The 17420-nt window shown below is 36.0% G+C and overlaps 1 protein-coding gene across 9 annotated transcripts in view; it reads right to left on the bottom strand.

Annotated features, from left to right (window-relative positions):
- CARF (calcium responsive transcription factor) overlaps positions 1 to 17420 on the bottom strand; it is a 90767-nt gene that overhangs the window by 12827 nt on the left and 60520 nt on the right. For all 9 annotated transcript variants that reach the window (XM_017884388.1, XM_017884389.1, XM_017884390.1 and 6 more), the window contains 5 exons: positions 16682 to 16766; positions 10755 to 10944; positions 5414 to 5534; positions 2450 to 2593; positions 786 to 1019 (listed from right to left, as the gene is read on the bottom strand). In XM_017884388.1, coding sequence (XP_017739877.1) covers positions 786 to 1019; positions 2450 to 2593; positions 5414 to 5534; positions 10755 to 10944; positions 16682 to 16766 — 774 coding nt within the window. The remainder of the gene's footprint in view (positions 1 to 785; positions 1020 to 2449; positions 2594 to 5413; positions 5535 to 10754; positions 10945 to 16681; positions 16767 to 17420) is intronic.

A 17420-nucleotide genomic window follows, 5' to 3' on the forward strand; every position in this document is an offset into this window, starting at 1 on the left:
TTGTATTTTTAGTAGAGATGAGGTTTCACCATGTTGGCCAGGATGGTCTCGATCTCCTGACCTCGTGATCCCCCCTCCTTGGCCTCCCAAAGTGCTGGGATTATAGTCATGAGCCACTGCGCGTGGCTCTGCCACTGCCTCTTAAGCCAATTATTTAACCACTCTGAGATTCCAGTTTCTCATGTGTAGAATTCGGATAAATATACAACTTTATAGTGCTATTGTAAGACTAAATGAGATCATACATGTAAAAAGCCTAGCACAGTACCTGGCACACACATAACGAGTAATTATATAATTACTTATATAATTATTTCCTGAGGATCAAAAACTTAGACCAGAGTACTACAAATAAAATTTCATTAGACAAAGAATTATCCAAATTCTCGTGTTGTAATAAAATTTAACTGCATTTCAAATAGTTTGAAATACGTATCTTGGCCTAGATTTTAAAATCTTCGGTTCTACAAAGGTTTTTTCTCTAAAAGTATTTATTAACTAATTCATTTTATACATCATTTAGAAATAGTCCAATTTGCCAAATCCAAATATAGAATGTCTCAAATGAGTAATCAGAATTATAATAAACCATACTACACCATTGCTTGCCAAACATTTGTTAGAAAACGATCAGTTTATAAATAAGATCTTAATAAAATAATAAACTATATTCCTTATCTACCCTGACAGCATATATTTTGGAAAATATCTCCAATGTTCACTGTATTATTTAAAGCAACAAACAAAACTGAAAAATGTAAAAGAACAATGCTCTTCTATTGTACCTTAGCTGCTTCCTTACTGCATACACTTGTTCTATTCCCTGTGATACTAATTCTTGAATCTTATGGGCTACTTGAGGATGTAAACGTGAGGGTAATGCACAATTCTCATCTCTAACTGCAGTTTCCTCTTCTTCAACAGAAGACACAGGAAAAGGAGAAGGTGACAAAGTGAGGCAGGGAGTCTCTAATTCATGATACTGATGAGCTTGCTGTGTAGGTAACTGTACATACCACCTGGTAAGAGAAAGTATTTAGAATTACTAAAATTTAAACATTAAAATTATTTAATACTATTAGACCAAAGTAGGAATCATAATTACTTAGGTTAATACTCATAAAGAGAAGGATTAATCCTTTAAAAAAAATTATATATGGTTATTTCATATCAAATAAAATTTAAAATGATCTCTTAACTTCTAAGATCTATTTTATATCCAATTAAATTTAAATATTTGTAAATATTTATAGACTTTCACTGTGGTCCTACAGTTGAGGGAGATAGAGGAATTTTAAGTATATATGAAAATGGCATTTTAAATTTCATATTAATTGTATTATTTTGGGTTCACGGGAAAATTCATATTAAGTACATTTTGCCGCAAAATAAAGAGAAGACATTGTAAATCATCATCTTTTGAACTGTGTATTTTCCCATTCATCAAACATTTGCCCCAAATTACACTCTCTGTTACACCTACCATCCTTCCAATCAAAGATAGAACCTGTCAAGATTGAACTTTATGGTTGATTCTTCCCTCACAGGAGCTCAACATACTGCCTCTACAGCACTCCCAGCTCCTGCTGGCCAAGTGAGCAAGAGAATTAACTAAAGGTGAATGCAGATCTCTTGGAGAGCCATGCGAAAAAAAAAAAAAAAAAAAAGACGGTAGGAAAATGAACTAATCTGGTAGGATGCTGCTTTAATTGGTATTTCTGTATAAAATTCTTACAATGACTGATAACTGCCTACTTAAAAATTATATGCAATGTTCTTCAAACTGCAGGATCTAATTGTTTTAGTGATATTTTGACTTTCACTGAAGGATCTAATTATTGACTCAATTTATTTTCACATACCTAAAAGTTTTTTTAAAGATCACATAAAAACGATATTCCATACACTTAAATCTATTATACAATAACAAATCATTCACCCGGACTGACACATAAAGGAAAGTAAAAAAGAATGCTAATATTTCTCATTTAAAACCTAAAGCATAAAAGGTGTAAAATGGAATTTTATTTAGGGCTTAGAATTCATTTCTGGCTGCCATAAGTAATCAAAGATTAGCTTAAAAAAAATGACAGGCGGCTGCAGTTTCTGCTCATAGTAAGTATCTAAAACAAAGTACTAATATATAATAAAGTATATTAAATATGTCTGTCATTTTGAGAAAAACTTTTACATAGTATATGGTATACAGAGTATATGCTATACGGTATGGTATAATTCTTTGGTCTGAATTATCTACAACTTGGGGTGAGAAACTCAATGGCTTACACAGTGGCAAATCAATTTAATATCTAGGGAACTATTGATATCTCTACCTTATAAAACTGTTACTTAATGAAATAATTGGAAAACTATAATTTCCCTTACAAAATAATTATTGGAAATTGAGGTAATTAATTTGTAAAATAAAAGAACTATAAAAATGTCATACCTAAGAACACCACCGGCATCTACCAAGTTCTTCTTTAGCATGTTAAAAGCTTTCTCCTGCTCCATTCTGATAATTTTCTTGTCAATTTTGGGGTCTGTAGGAACTCTATATTCAGGAAACTTCTGTACCTTTTTAATGTAAATCCTTGATACAAGATAAAGAAGAATTTGTTTCATTATATTATAATCTCAAGAAAATCTATCTTATCAACCAGAAGTGTACTTTAAGCATTTAAGCTTAGAGAAAATTCTATTTATCTGTAAAGTATTCAGAGGCTTATGTAAAATATATGCCATATTCCCAGTTGTATTAATACTTAGCAAATTAAAAGTAAACATGATTTGAGGAAAAATAACTAAGTACTTACAGACTTTACCATTTTTTTCCCCTAGATTTGCCTTCCCTTCATTCTCCTGGAAGGCAGAATCTCATGCCTGGATTACATTATTTATTTATTTATTTATTTATTTATTTATTTATTTATTTATTATTTTTTGAGATGGAGTTTTGCTCTTGTTGCCAGGCTGGAGTGCAATGGCATGATCTCAGCTCATCGCAACCTCCGCCTCCTGGATTCAAGCGATTCTCCTGCCTCAGCCTCCACAGTACCTGGGATTACAGGCGTGTGCCACCACTGCCAGCTAATTTTGTATTTTTAGTAGAGACGGCGTTTTTCTATGTTGGTCAGGCTAGTCTTGACCTCCTGACCTCAGGTGATCCGCCTACCTTGGCCTCCTGAACTGCTGGGATTACAGGCATGAGCTGCCATGCCTGGCCCTAGATTACTTTAATAGCCTCCTTTCAGGCCTGTGCCTCCAATCTTTCATTACTTAAATCCACTTGATAATTCAGTGTCACAGGTGATTCTCCTGCCTTAGCCTCCCCAGTAGCTGGGATTACAGGCATGTGTCACTATGCCCGGCTAATTTTTTTTGTATTTTTAGTAGAGACAGGGTTTCACCATGTTGGTCAGGCTGGTCTCAAACTCCTCACCTCAAGTGATCCACCCGCCTCAGCCTCCCAGAGTGCTGGGATTATAGGCATGAGCCACCGCACCCGGCCTCTGTAGCTTTATTTATATGGTTCTCTTAACCTACAATATCACCCTTCTAACTCTCTACCCACCCAAATTCAATTTAAACTTCAACATCCAGTTTAAATTGTACTTTCTTTCCTGCCATGAATTTGTATGGATATATTCCTTCTTTAAATACCTAAATAGGTAGTTAAATCATATATTTCACAGTATATTCTATACTATCATGTTGTCTACTAGTTTTTTTTTCCTGAACCATTCCCTGGGATTAAGTAAAATTTTATTCCTCTTTTGGTTTCCCTCCTTCCCATGGCACCCAATGTGGTTTCTGGGCACAGAGTAGGTAGTCAAAAAGTACTTGGAGAATGAAGGAAAATAAAATTATTTCTTCACATGTAGAGGTTTTTTCCCAAGTAATACTTAAAGTTTTTATATTGCTTATATTTAAGAAGCAGTTGATAAAAGTTTCAAGTCAAGGCTAAATGGAAAAAAAAAAAGCAACTGAAAGTTTGTTTCACAGTCAGGTTTAAATATTCCCTAAAGTTAATATTACAGGATTAAATATGAAAAGCCTTGTAAATGGGCTTTAAAAACTTCTTGAGAATGCTAAGGTATTTATTTTATTTTATTTTATTTTATTTGAGATGGAATCTTGCTCTGTTGCCCAGGCTGGAGTGCAGTGGCACAGTCTCGGCTCACAGCAACCTCCGTTTCCTGGATTCAACCAATTCTCCTGCCTCAGCCTCCCGAGTAGCTGGGATTACAGGGGCCCGCCACCACGCCTGGCTAATTTTTTATATTTTTAGTAGAGACGGGGTTTCACCAGTTGGCCAGGTTTGTCTCGAACTCCTAACCTTGTGATCCACCCGCCTTGGCCTCCTAAAGTGCTGGGATTACAGGTGTGAGCCACCATGCTCGGCCAAGAATGCTGAGGTATTAATAACATGAGATATGATACTAAAAGTGTTTCAAAGATCAACTAAGTCCAACCACTACATATTATCTTTTAAATTTTTTATTTTACCTAATAGTTTAAAACACTTTTAATATATTTAAAAAGTCTTAAAATACTTTCAATGTCTAAAAAATTTAGATTCATAAAGGACATTGTGAAATCTTTCATTGGTTCACATTTTTCATTCTTACCCAGAGCAATGACTACTCTGTAGTCCTAATCTATCTAGAACTTACTACGTTGGTAAATTGATAAAATTGCTCTAAAAAGCAACTTTGCAATATTTGTCAACATTTTTAAAAAATACAGCCTTTGCCCTAGCAATTTCATTTCTAGGAATTTTTCCTACTGAAACACTTGTAGGAGTGCACAAATATGTACAATGTTAATAATTGCAGCATTGTATAATACTAATAAGGAATACCTTTCACAGCTTACATGAATTAAATAATTCATCCATAAATGGAATATTATATGGCTATTAAAAATAGTACTTTTATGTACATATATGGAGTCAGCTTTGAGATACACTAAGAATGAAAAAAAGGAAAGTTTATGTCATTACATTAACACTAGTATGTAGCATATCTCTGCAGTAGATAACCACAATAGACATTCAGATTGAGAATAAATCTATGTGAATTCATATCAAGAAAAAAGGTACACTACTATCTAAGTTTAAGGAAAGAAAATATTAGTGAGCTTTACTGAGATTTTCAACAACATTTATAGGGGAAGAGAAGGAGATCTCTGTCTCTGCCTTTATATGCATCCATATACACAGAATATCTTTGGAAGATGACTCAAAAAACTAGTAAGAGTTGTTGCTTTAAAGACAGAACAAACGTGGGTAAGAGAAAACTTAGAATTCACTGTATACTTTTCGGTACTGTATAAACCTAATAAAATATGTGTATTAGATATTCAAAAATAAGTTCTTAATAAAAAACAAATAAAAGAAAATAAAGCTTACCGAGCTGGACAAGTGGCTTTGTAGAGCTGACAAGACCTGCTTTCCTGCTCACTGACTTTTTTTAACTGGAAACCTTTTCTTCTTGGCCCATACTGACACTCCATTACCACAGCTCTACTCCCTGTGGGCCAAAATCAACTATTGATATTAATTCAAGTGTCCATCTATTCTAGACACTAGATTAAAAGTAACTTGGTGGTGGCAATGTCAAAATCTTTCAAGTATACAGCTTTAAGGAAAGAAAACATTAATAAGTCTAAGATATACAAACATATAAATTTAAAAGTTTATTTTAAAATTTACCAAAGGTACCATAATTATGGTAAGAAAATCAGTGAATATCACATTTACTGAATGTCTACTGGCATACAATTTTTTTTTTTTTTGAGATGGAGTCTCACTCTGTCACCCAGGCTGGAGTGCAGTGGCGCGATCTTGGCTCACTGCAACCTCCACCTCCTGGGTTCAAGCAATTCTCCTGCCTCAGCCTCCCGAGTAGCTGGGACTATAGGTGTGTGCCACCACGCCAGGCTAATTTTTGTATTGTTAGTAGAGACAGAGTTTTGCCATGTGGTCCAGGTTGGCTTTGAACTCCTAACCTCAAGGGATCCACCTGCCTTTGAACTCCTAACCTTAAGTGATCCGCCTGCCTTGGCCTCCCAAAGGGCTGCGATTAGAGGCATGAGCCACTGTGCCCCACCTGACATATGGCTCACTTTATAAATAGTGAGCAAATATTACATTTGGTTAATAAATATTAGTATCATTTATATTTTTATTTCCTTTTATAATTATTTTCTTATTTTTATTTGGGCTGTTAATACAGCAGCCAACCCTAACATGGCCCCCAGTAATCCATGCCTTCTAGTATTCATGCCCTTGAGTAATCCCCTCCCCTTGAACATGGGCTAGACTTATTAACTTATGTTTAATAAATATGGCAAAAGTGATAGGAATTTATTTTTGATTTAGGTTATAAAAAGACTATAACTTCCATTTGGGTATTCTCTCTTACTCTTGCTTGAATTGCTCTCTCTGGATGTAATCAGCTGCCATGTGGTAAGGGAGCTCCGTGGAAAGGCCCACATGGCAGGGAGTAAGGCCTGCTGACAGCCACAAGAGTGAATCTGAAAGTAGACCCTCCTTCAGTCAAGGCATGAGATGACTGAAGCAGAACCACTTTGCTGAGTCACTCTTGGATTCCTGACTCACAGAAACTGTGAGATAATTAACATTTGTTGTTTTCAGCCACTAAGTTTGGTATAATTTGTTACACAGCAATAGATAATACAAATAAATAGTTGTGAAAATTATATAACTTGGTTTTAAGCTGAGTATCTTACACTACTGTAGGATATAGCAAACTTTTAAAATATAAAATGAAAACACCAGTTACTAACAAAAATGGTGATAAAACTGACATTAAAATATAAAAACTTCTGTTTAGAAGATACCATAAGTAAATATAAAAGTAGTAGTGTGAGAAATAGCATTTTATAACATATGTAACATAGTAATTCTCCATGTAGAATTACTATGTAAACTACAAACTATCATAAATAATTAATAAACAACCACTCAGAAAAATGGGCAAAGGCTATGAATAGCCAAGTCAGAAAGAAAAAAAAAGGTAGTAAATGAACAAAGAAAAAGATGTTCAACTTTACAGGTAAACAGGGAAATGCAAATTAAAACAATAGTAAAATACTATCTCATACTCCTCGGATTGGTAAAAATAAAAACATTTGACAATACTCTAAAACAACTGAATCCACTGATCAATCTGAACACCACAAACAGAGATACACACAGATGGCAATAAGTACACAGCACGGGAGGAGGTATTCTTGCAAAAATCAAATCTGCATTTAATCAAGGCTCTAGACCTGTTTACAGAAAATAGAAGAGATAAAGAACAAAAACTACATCACACAGATGGAATAAGCAAAACCCAGAATATGGCAAATATTACAGAACAAACTACCTAGAAGAGGAGAGAAATCTTCAAATTAAACGAAGTTTAAGAGATTTATTAACTAAATGCAGTCTGTGGATGCTGTTTGGATTTGAATTTCAACAACCTTTAAGGGGGGGAAAGACCTGTGAGATAAGTGGGAAAATGTAAACACTGAACATTTTATAACATTAAAAAGTTACTATGAATTTTCTTATTAAGTGTGATAATGGGATTGATATATACATGTGTGTGTATATATATACACGCATATATGTATAGACATATGTAAGGAGTCCTTATCTTTTAGAGATATATGCTTTAGTATACACCATATACTTTAGTAATTACAGAAGGAATGATATATCTGAAATGTGCTATAAAACCATCTAGGGAATGAGGAAGTGTAAGGGGTATGACACAAGATTGACCATACACTGACAGTTGTTGAAGCTGGAAGATAGACACCTGGAGTCAGGGAGTTTCTTATATTATTATCTCTACTTTGATTCACATGTAAAAATTTCCATAATTTAAAGGTTTTTTAAGGCTGGGTAAAGTGGCTCACGCCTGTAATACCAGCACTTCGGGAGGCTGAGGTGGGCAGATTGCTTGAGTTTAGGAGTTTGAGACCAGCCTAGGCAACATGGCAAAACCTCATCTCCACAAAAAAAATGCAAAAATTAGCTAAGCATGGTGGCATATGCCTGTAGTCCCAGCTACTCAGGAGGCTGAGGCAGGAGGATCTCTTGAGCCAAGGAGATTGAGATTGCAGTGAGCCGAGATCACACCACTACTGTACTCTAGCCTGGGTGACAGAGTGAGACCCTATCTCAAAAAAAAAAAAAAAGATTTTTAAACACCTGGCAAAGCTAAGTCATGAAGTAAATGTGGGGAAATGAAATTTTCACACAACTGCTGACAGGAGTGAAAATTGGTACAAGTTGTCAAACCCTTATGTACAAATCTGAAATCCAAAAAGCTCAGAAAACAGTTTTTTCAGGACTCACTTGGCTGCAAAACCAGGCCTGAGCTGTATGAGGTTATTTATAGTCTTTATTTGTTTATCTTGGTATGACTATCTAATAAAGAATTAGTGTTTGATTATGTGATATTGGCTATAGCAGGGGTCTCTAACCTCCAGACTATGGACCACTATCAGTCTGTAGCCTGTTAGGAACCAGGCCGCACAGCAGGAGATGAGCAGTGGGCAAGCCAGCAACGCTTCACCTGTATTTACAGCCACTCCCCATCACTTGCATTACCTCCTGAGCCCTGCCTCCTGTCAGATCAGTGGCAGCACTAGATTCTCATAGAAGCACAAACCCTGTTATGAACTGCACATGCAAGGGATCTAGGTTGCAGGCTCCCTATGAGAATCTAATGCCTGATGATCTGTCACTGTCTCCCATCACCTCCAGCTGGGATCTGCTAGTTGCAGGAAGACAAGCTCAGGGGTCCCACTGACTCTACATTCTGGTGAGTTGTGTAATTGTTTCATTACATATTACAATGTAGTAATAGAAATAAAGTGCACAATAAATGTAATGTGCTTGAGTCATCCCGAAACCATCCCCATCCCCATCCCGGTCCGTGGAAAACTGTCTTCCACAAAACCAGTCCCTGGTGCCAAAAAGATTGGGGACTGCTGGTCTATGGAATACCTGCTAGGAGTATTCCATAATGTTACCACATTACATTAAAAAAATTCAGAATTCTGAAATATATGTGGTCCAAAAAATTTCAAAAGGATTCTGGACCTGTACAATCACTTTTGAGAGCAATTTTAAGATAATCTTGTAAAGATGAAATGGGCATAATTCACAACCAGCAATTCTACTTTAAGGCATATACTCTAGAAAACTAATTACAGCTTTTCATTAGAGTATATATAGTGTGGAGGTTTGACTATAGCATTCTTCGTAATAATGAAAAGTTGGAAACAACCTAAATGATGATCAATAGAAAATTACTGGTTTGGTCATATGCTGGAATATTATACAATGATTAAACTGGATTAACTAGGATTTATAAATATCAATACTAATAGATGTAAAAAAAAAAAGGTGAGTGAAAAAATTTGCAAAACAATATCTATACTTTACTATTTACACATTTTTAAAAATCCAAAACAATAAAATATATTATTGTAGATACAATATGTAAGGTAAAGTATAAAAATATAGACTAGAACAATACACATGAAATTCATGTAGTAGCTACCTATGGAGGGTTAAGGAGATTAGACCTAGGATGGGAAAAAGGAATGCTACAGGATTTCAAGTTCATTTTATTATTTGTTAGTTTTTTTGTTTTTTTTTTTTAAGACAGGGTCTTACTTTGCCACCCAGGCTGGAGTGTAGTGGCATGATCACGGTTCACTGCAGCCTTGACCTCTAACGGTCAAGTGATCCTTCTACCTCTGCTTCCCAAATAGCTGGGACTACAGGCCCATGCCACCATGTCCAGGTAATTTATTATTTTTTTGTAAAGATGAGGTCTCCCTGTTTTGCCCAGGGATTCTCTCAAACTCGTGGACTCAAGCAATCCTCTTGCTTTGGCCTCCCAAAGTGCTGGGACTACAGGCATGAGCCACCATATTTAAAATAAATAAATAAATATATAAATAAATAACCCAGCTCATTTATTTTTAATGTTGCATTTCTTTTATAGAATACTGATGAAACTCAGGCAGAAGTGGTTACATTTATCTCATCTTCTCTTAAGTACTTCTCATTAACCTCAGAGGTCCAGGACGAAACTGCAACTCTTTCAGCTAAATTAGTGCCCTCATAGTCCTAAAATAAATTGCTTAGTTTTAGATTCTTTGGGGCTTTAACTAGTCTAAGAGATTTGCTTGAAACTACTCCCTTAGTAAACAACTAACCCAGTCTCTGAGAATACTGTATATAACATACCTAATGCTTGAGAACTTTAGTATCAGAATTCTGTAACTCCAGATTGTATACAAATTCTATACAGTAGCTCCAGAGTTACAAGCTACATAAAATAGACATAAATTTCTCCCACAAAACTAATTAAGACAGAAGGCTAAAATATTTAATCTGAAGGGGAAAAACACAGCTGATGTACATATTTAAAATAAAATTGCTCTTTTAATATTTTATTAAACAGGTTAACTGAAACTTCAATATTTTATTTTTCAGTATAATATGAAAGAAGTCTTACTCATTCTGATATATTAAAATGCAATCTTATAAAATAATTGATTATATTTACTATACGTTTTTTCAATTTAATATGCATTTCAATTAGCATTCAATTGTCAGCTACCATAATAAAATTGTATCACCTTAGGAAAATCACATTTTCACAATGGACTACGGCTGCTGCTGAACCTTTTAAAATAAGTCTTTAAAAAAGTACCTGCATTAACAAATGGGATTCCATCATACGGAACATACTGGGATTTCCACATCAAGCGTGTAGCAGGCTTGGCTGGGCTTGGAGACTGACGGGTCCCCCAAACACTCTGTGTTTGCTGCTTGTGAAATGTTAGGACACTTTCTAATTCAGTCTCACTTACACAGTAGCCACGGTATGAATCTCCAATTTTCTGCATGTGGTAGAAATTAAACAAAATTACTAGCAAATACACTTCATTGCATAATAAATATAATGAGATGGTTGTCCAAAATGGAAGACTCATCACCTTGCACAAGAGAATGTCATTTGTGCCCTCAGATCAATGGTCTATTACAAACAGTGGGTCTGATTTGAGTTCAACCAGTATCATCAAATGGGTATTTTGCAGGTGTTTGTTAGGGAATATAATGCCAAACTCATTTGCCATACTATCTTTATCAACGTCTTGTTTGAGAGAAAGAATATTTAGAAAAGATAACTTGCAAGAACATATAATGTATATCCATTCTTTCAGATATTTAAAACTCTATCCTGGATCAATCCAGATCAGCATAAAACTAGCCACAAAGTACTCATTCCCTGTGGGGCCTCCTTTACTGAAACTGATTTTTTGGAGTGGGGTGGGGAGGAGAAAGGAAAGGGGAGGGAGGGAAGGAAGGAAAGAGGGAAGGAGGGAAAGAGGGAAGGAGGGCAGGCGGGAAGGTGGGAAGGCGGGAAGGCGGGCAGGCAGGAATGCCTGAGATTAATTCTGATAGGATGCCATGCATCTATTAGAAATCCAATGAAAATTGTGAGTGATTGATAAAAGGCTGTAGAAAAATTTGCTCATTATATCAACATTCTTTTTATGAAGATCCCTCTCTGAGGCCGGGCACGGTGGCTCACGCCTGTAATCCCAGCACTTTGGGAGGCCAAGGCAGGCAGATCACCTGAGGTCAAGAGTTCGAAACCAGCCTGGCCAATATGGTGAAACCCCATCAGTACGAAAAATACAAAAATTAGCTGGGCGTGGTGGTGCTTGCCTGTAATCCCAGCTACCTGGGAGGCTGAGGCATGATAATCCCTTGAACCTGGTAGATGGAGGTTGCAGTGAGTTGAGATTGTGCCACTGTACTCCAGCCTGGGCAATAGAGCAAGACTCTGTTTTTTAAAAAAAGAAGATACGGCCGGGCGCAGTGGCTCACGCCTGTAATCCCAACACTTTGGGAGGCTGAGGCAGGTGGATCACGAGGTCAGGAGATTGAGACGATCCTGGCTAACACGGTGAAACCCTGTCTCTACTAAAAATACAAAAAATTAGCTGGACGTGGTGGCGGGCGCCTGTAGTCCCAGCTACTCGAGAGGCTGAGGTAGGAAAATCGCTTGAACCCAGGAGGCGGAGGTTGCAGTGAGCCAAGTCCGCGCCACTGCACTCCAGCCTGGGCAAGAGAGCAAGACTCCGTATCAAAAAAAATAAAAATAAATAAAATAAAATAATAAAAAAAGAAGATCCTCTTCTGAGAGAAATTTCTGTCTGGTCTTAGTACCAAAAATAGTTAATGGTTTGCTTTTATCTTATGGAAATTAGCATAATTTTTAAATCTAAAAGGCACAGAATTTAGTAACTAAGTTTCCCCTTTTGAAAAGCATATATCTTGATTATAGACAAGTATATGTATACATGCACACACACATAGTTGGTTAAGACATGTATTTTCTTACTTCCATTTTATGTTCCCATCCTTGTCTGTCTTTATTGTTTAGCTTCCACTTTTAATTTCTACCTTGCTAATATATTTTATGTATTTTTTGTAAGCGCTCTTAAATTTTTTCTAAAACAAGGAAAAGTATAAATAAATAATGTAAATAAACTTATATTATCTATATATAACCATTTGAGTATCCCTGTACTAGAGGAGAAACTTTTCTTTTCTTTTTTTGTTTTGCTTTTGTTTTTGAGATAGAGTTTCACTCTTGTTGGCCAGGTTGGAGTGCAGTGGTGCTATCTCAGCTCACTACAACCTCCATCTCCTGGATTCAGATGATTCTTCTGCCTCAGCCTTCCAAGCAGCTGGGACTACAGGCGTGCACCACCATGCCTATTTTTAGTAGAGACGAGGTTTCGCCATGTTGACCAGGCTGGTCTCGAACTCCTGATCTCAGGTGATCTGCCTGCCTCGGCCTCCCAAAGTGATGGGATTATAGGCATAAGCCACTGCACCCAGCTGAGGAGAAACTCTTTTTTCTATATCAACAGAAAAAATATGTTAACTGTGATCTCTTACAATGAAATGCAGAGACCTAGAATTAACTCCACGTATGTTCCCCCCTTAGAGGAAATAAGAACAGAGATGTGGGCAGAGAGGAAGAATACATTTAACAAATAGAAAGGTATCAAAATACCATTGTGGCTGTACTTTTGGTTATAATAGTTAAGAGATAATCTGATGCCAAACAATACATTATCTGCAATTTCCTCTAAAATAATGAAAATGCTTACGTTTATAATTTTTCTGCTAACCTAGACAACTCTTTATCAAAACTCACCACAAATAAATGAATATAAATTTTAGCTATAATACTATAATTTATTTATAAATAAAATTAGAATATATGTCAATAAAGAAAAAATCAGTATACTATAATCAGAACTATATATACTTATAAATAGGCTTACAGATACAATTTTAATACAGTATTGAAATTTGTCCAGTTAATACACTTTAGTCAAATCTGAAAAAATGTCTACAGTAAAACATCATTAAATGAGAAATTCAAAAAATAAAAGATTACTAAACAATATTTTGAACCAAAATGCAGAAAATATTTCCTCAGCCATTAACATATTTTTTTTTTTTTTTGAGACGGGGTCTCCCTCTGTCACTAGGCTGGAGTGCAGTGGTATGATCTCAGCTCACTGCAACCTCTGCCTCCTGGGTTCAAGCAATTCTCCTGCCTCAGCTTCCCGAGTAGCTGGGACTACAGGCGCATGCCACGATGCCAGACTAATTTTTGTATTTTCAGTAGAGACGGGGTTTCACCATGTTGGCCAGGATGGTCTCAATCTCTTGACCTTGTGATCCACCCGCCTCAATCCCCTAAAGTGCTGGGATTACAGACGTGAGCCACAGTACCCGGCCAACTCAAAATTTTTTTTATCACTGATGTAGCTTGGGAGAGGAAAAAGAATCCCCCACTGGGAAAGAAGTGATTCATCTTGGACAACCATACTCAAGTCTGTTGGACAGTAGTATTCAATTTCTTACAAGATACACTATGATTTTAGATAAGCCACACAATGCACTATAGTTGTAACACAAGGTGATTTGGTTGCATGATTGTATTAACAAATGCTCTAATATCCATAGCATTCCATGAGGCTTATAATAATGATTTTTAAAACCCTCATCAAACAATCACAACAGTAACTTTAGGAAACCACTGAAAAACTATGACTAACAAAAGGTAGGGGAGAAAACCTAAACACACACACATACACACACACACACACATATATATGTATATACATACATGCACTCTACTTAGAAAAGCAACAACGATAATGTCCTAACAAATGTAACACATATAGCACAAGGTTTTTCATAAGACATTTTCTTAAAAGATTAAAATACAAAGAATATTTTCCTTTCCCACATTTTAAGATTTGTTTAAAACAATGAAGCATTCTGATAGTTAAATATTCATTACCATCTATGGTTTGTATATAGAGTAGGCATGGTCCCTTTCTTCAAAAAGTATAAATATTATGTAACAGTGAACAATCTAAGCTAGTAAATAATTTTATTTTTAAATTGTTTTTTTGAGATGGAGTCTCACTCTGTCACGGAGGCTGGAATGCAGTGGCGTGATGTTGGCTCACTACAACCTCTGTCTCCTAAATTCAAGTGATTCTCCTGCCCACCACCACGCCCGGCTAATTTTTGTATTTTTAGCAGAGATGGGGTTTCGTCACATTGGCCAGGTTACTCTCGAACTCCTGACCTCAAGTGATCCGCCTGCCTTGGCTTCCCAAAGTGCTAGAATTACAGAAGTGAGCCACTGCGCCCGGCCTAAGCTAGTAAATAATTAAGAATGACAATTAATACTAAAGAATTTAAAGAGAGAAATAGGTAAAGGCTAAAATAATCATTAGATAATTTATACAAAACATATGTAGGATTTGCATTGGGATTTGAAGAATAGTTAGAAATGGTAAGTAGAAGAAAAAAGTAACATATAGGAAAAGGAAATACAAATGGGTAAAGGGAGAGCTAAAAAAAAATTCTGGAGTATCTGTTGAAAGTAGGAAGACTAGGCTAACAAGAATGAAGATGAGTTTGAGAAAAGTAGGAAATAAAGTAGGTCAAGGTAGGATGATACCAGATTATGAAAGGCCTTTCAAACTAGTTACAATGGCTAAATAATGTGGAAAAAATAACACAACTTATTGGGCACTGAGAAAAGACAATTAAAACAATCTTCAAATACAAGCAGCCTTAGAAAAATATACATTAGGGACCAGAAATGGGAGAGTCAAAGATGTTAGGGGGCAGGCTATTCCTGTAATCAAGCACAAGAGGACAAAGGCCTATTGAAAATGGGCCAAAAGAAAAAGATACTTTAAAGGAAAAACTAAAAGAATCTGGTGACTACTTCAGGGTGCAGTGGCTCACACCTGTAATCCCAGCACTTTGGGAGGCTGAGGCAGGAGGATCACCTGAGGTCGGGAGTTCGAGACCAGCCTGGCAAACATAGCGAAACCCCATCTCTACTAAAAATACAAAAATTAGCTGAGCATGGTGGCACATGCAAGTAGTCCCAGCTACTCAAGAGGCTGAGGCAGGAGAATTGCTTGAACCTGGGAGGCGGAGGTTGCAGTGACTTAAGACAGCGCCACTGCACTCCAGCCTACATGACAGAGCGAGACTCCGTCTCAAAAAAAAAAAAGAATCTGGTGACTACCAAATGTGGGAAAGGAAGAAATTAGTACAAAACTTTATGCCTGGGTATCTAAGGAAATGGTATTTGTCATTACGCAGACATGGAATTTTGGAAGTGGAGCTAGTTGTGGCATGGTAGATGATTTCAGTATAGGATATGGTGAATTTCAGGTGAAATTCAAATAAACCTTCAAGCAAGTAGCCAGATATCTGGGACAAGAGGAAGGCAGAATTCAAAATCTGGCCTGGCACAGTGGTTCACACCTGTAATCCCAGCACTTTGGGAGGCCGAGGTGGGTGGATCACCCCAGGAGTTCGAGACCAGTCTGGCCAACATAGTGAAATCCCATCTCTGCTAAAAATACAAAAAATTAGCCAGGTGTGGTGGCACATGCCTGTAGTCCCAGCTACTTGGGAGGCCGAGGCACAAGAATCGCTTGAACCCAGGAGGCAGAAGTTGCAGTGAGCTGAGATTGCACCACTATACCACAGCCTGGGGGACAGAGTGAGACTCTGTCTCAATAAATAAATAAATATAAAAACTGGTGATACGGACTTGGAAATCATTTTTATAGATATGAGTTGAAAGTCAACAAAGTAGGTAAGTGCTCCAAAAGATAAAATATAGAGAAAAAAGACAAAGTCAGAAAGTGAGCCTTAAAGAATTTTCTACTGATAATATGAAAAAAAAATAAGTGCAAGCAAGGAAAGAAAAGAAATGGTTGAAAAGTTAACAGTAGAGAAACATGATAGTGAAGTTTCATGGACTATGAGGGAAGAGCGCTGAAAGAGAAGAAATAATAGTGAAATGTAAATTTATATAACCTCTGCTTTAACAGAGCTTAGAATCTCTAAGAATTCAATAATACATGAGATTAGATTTAACAAAAACACAAACAAAATATTGTAAATATAGCCTACATTAGTTGTACTCAAAAGTGGCATTTGGGGATGACCTGTGGTTATAAGCAGGTAAGTAATTCTAGGTAATAATTATTTTTAACTCACCTCACAGCTCCTAAGACGGCAGGCCCATATAGGTGTGTTAGAAGAAAGTGGCTGAAGAGGCGCCAGAAGGGGTTCTTCTAGCATTCTGGGATAGGAAAGGAATATATATAAACATGCAGTTCAATGAACACACAAAATGCATTCAACTGCTTTATCCTCTTAGTATCAAAGAGAAATATTGAGGTCATCAATAAGAAGTTTTAACAATAACTACAGATTGGTCTGATGGGTGCATCAGTTATTATTTTCTTTAACAATTACTATTTTATTAACTACTAAGTCAAAGACCTAAATTTGTTCTTCCAGATACATGTAGTCCCAACAAATTCAAGTGTTTTATATATCTCTCCCAAAGCTTATTTTGTGCTCTTATTATATAACTGCTTTCATTTATCAAAAAAAATGATAAATTTGACTAGTTTAAAGTAACATTATGTGTCACTTCTTGGCCTTTTGGCTAAGATCAAGTGAAAAGTAACATTATTAAGTTCTAAGATTAAATGTCAAAATAATGTCTTAATTCAAAATACTTTTATGGAACAATTAAAATAATATAAACAACACGTAAGCCATGTACATATTTCCCTAAAATATCATAGTATTATTTTAAAACAAAACAAAACTGAAAAAAAAGTTGGTAAAAAACATTTTAAACATTTTACCACAGAGGAATTCTATGCATAAAATGTGATAAAACACCTTTAAAACTTTAGGAACTATAATGAATGTTTTTTTTCGT

This window comes from Rhinopithecus bieti, unplaced genomic scaffold, assembly GCF_001698545.2.
Source record: "Rhinopithecus bieti isolate Rb0 unplaced genomic scaffold, ASM169854v2 scaffold_14229, whole genome shotgun sequence".
NCBI classification, from domain to species: domain Eukaryota; kingdom Metazoa; phylum Chordata; class Mammalia; order Primates; family Cercopithecidae; genus Rhinopithecus; species Rhinopithecus bieti.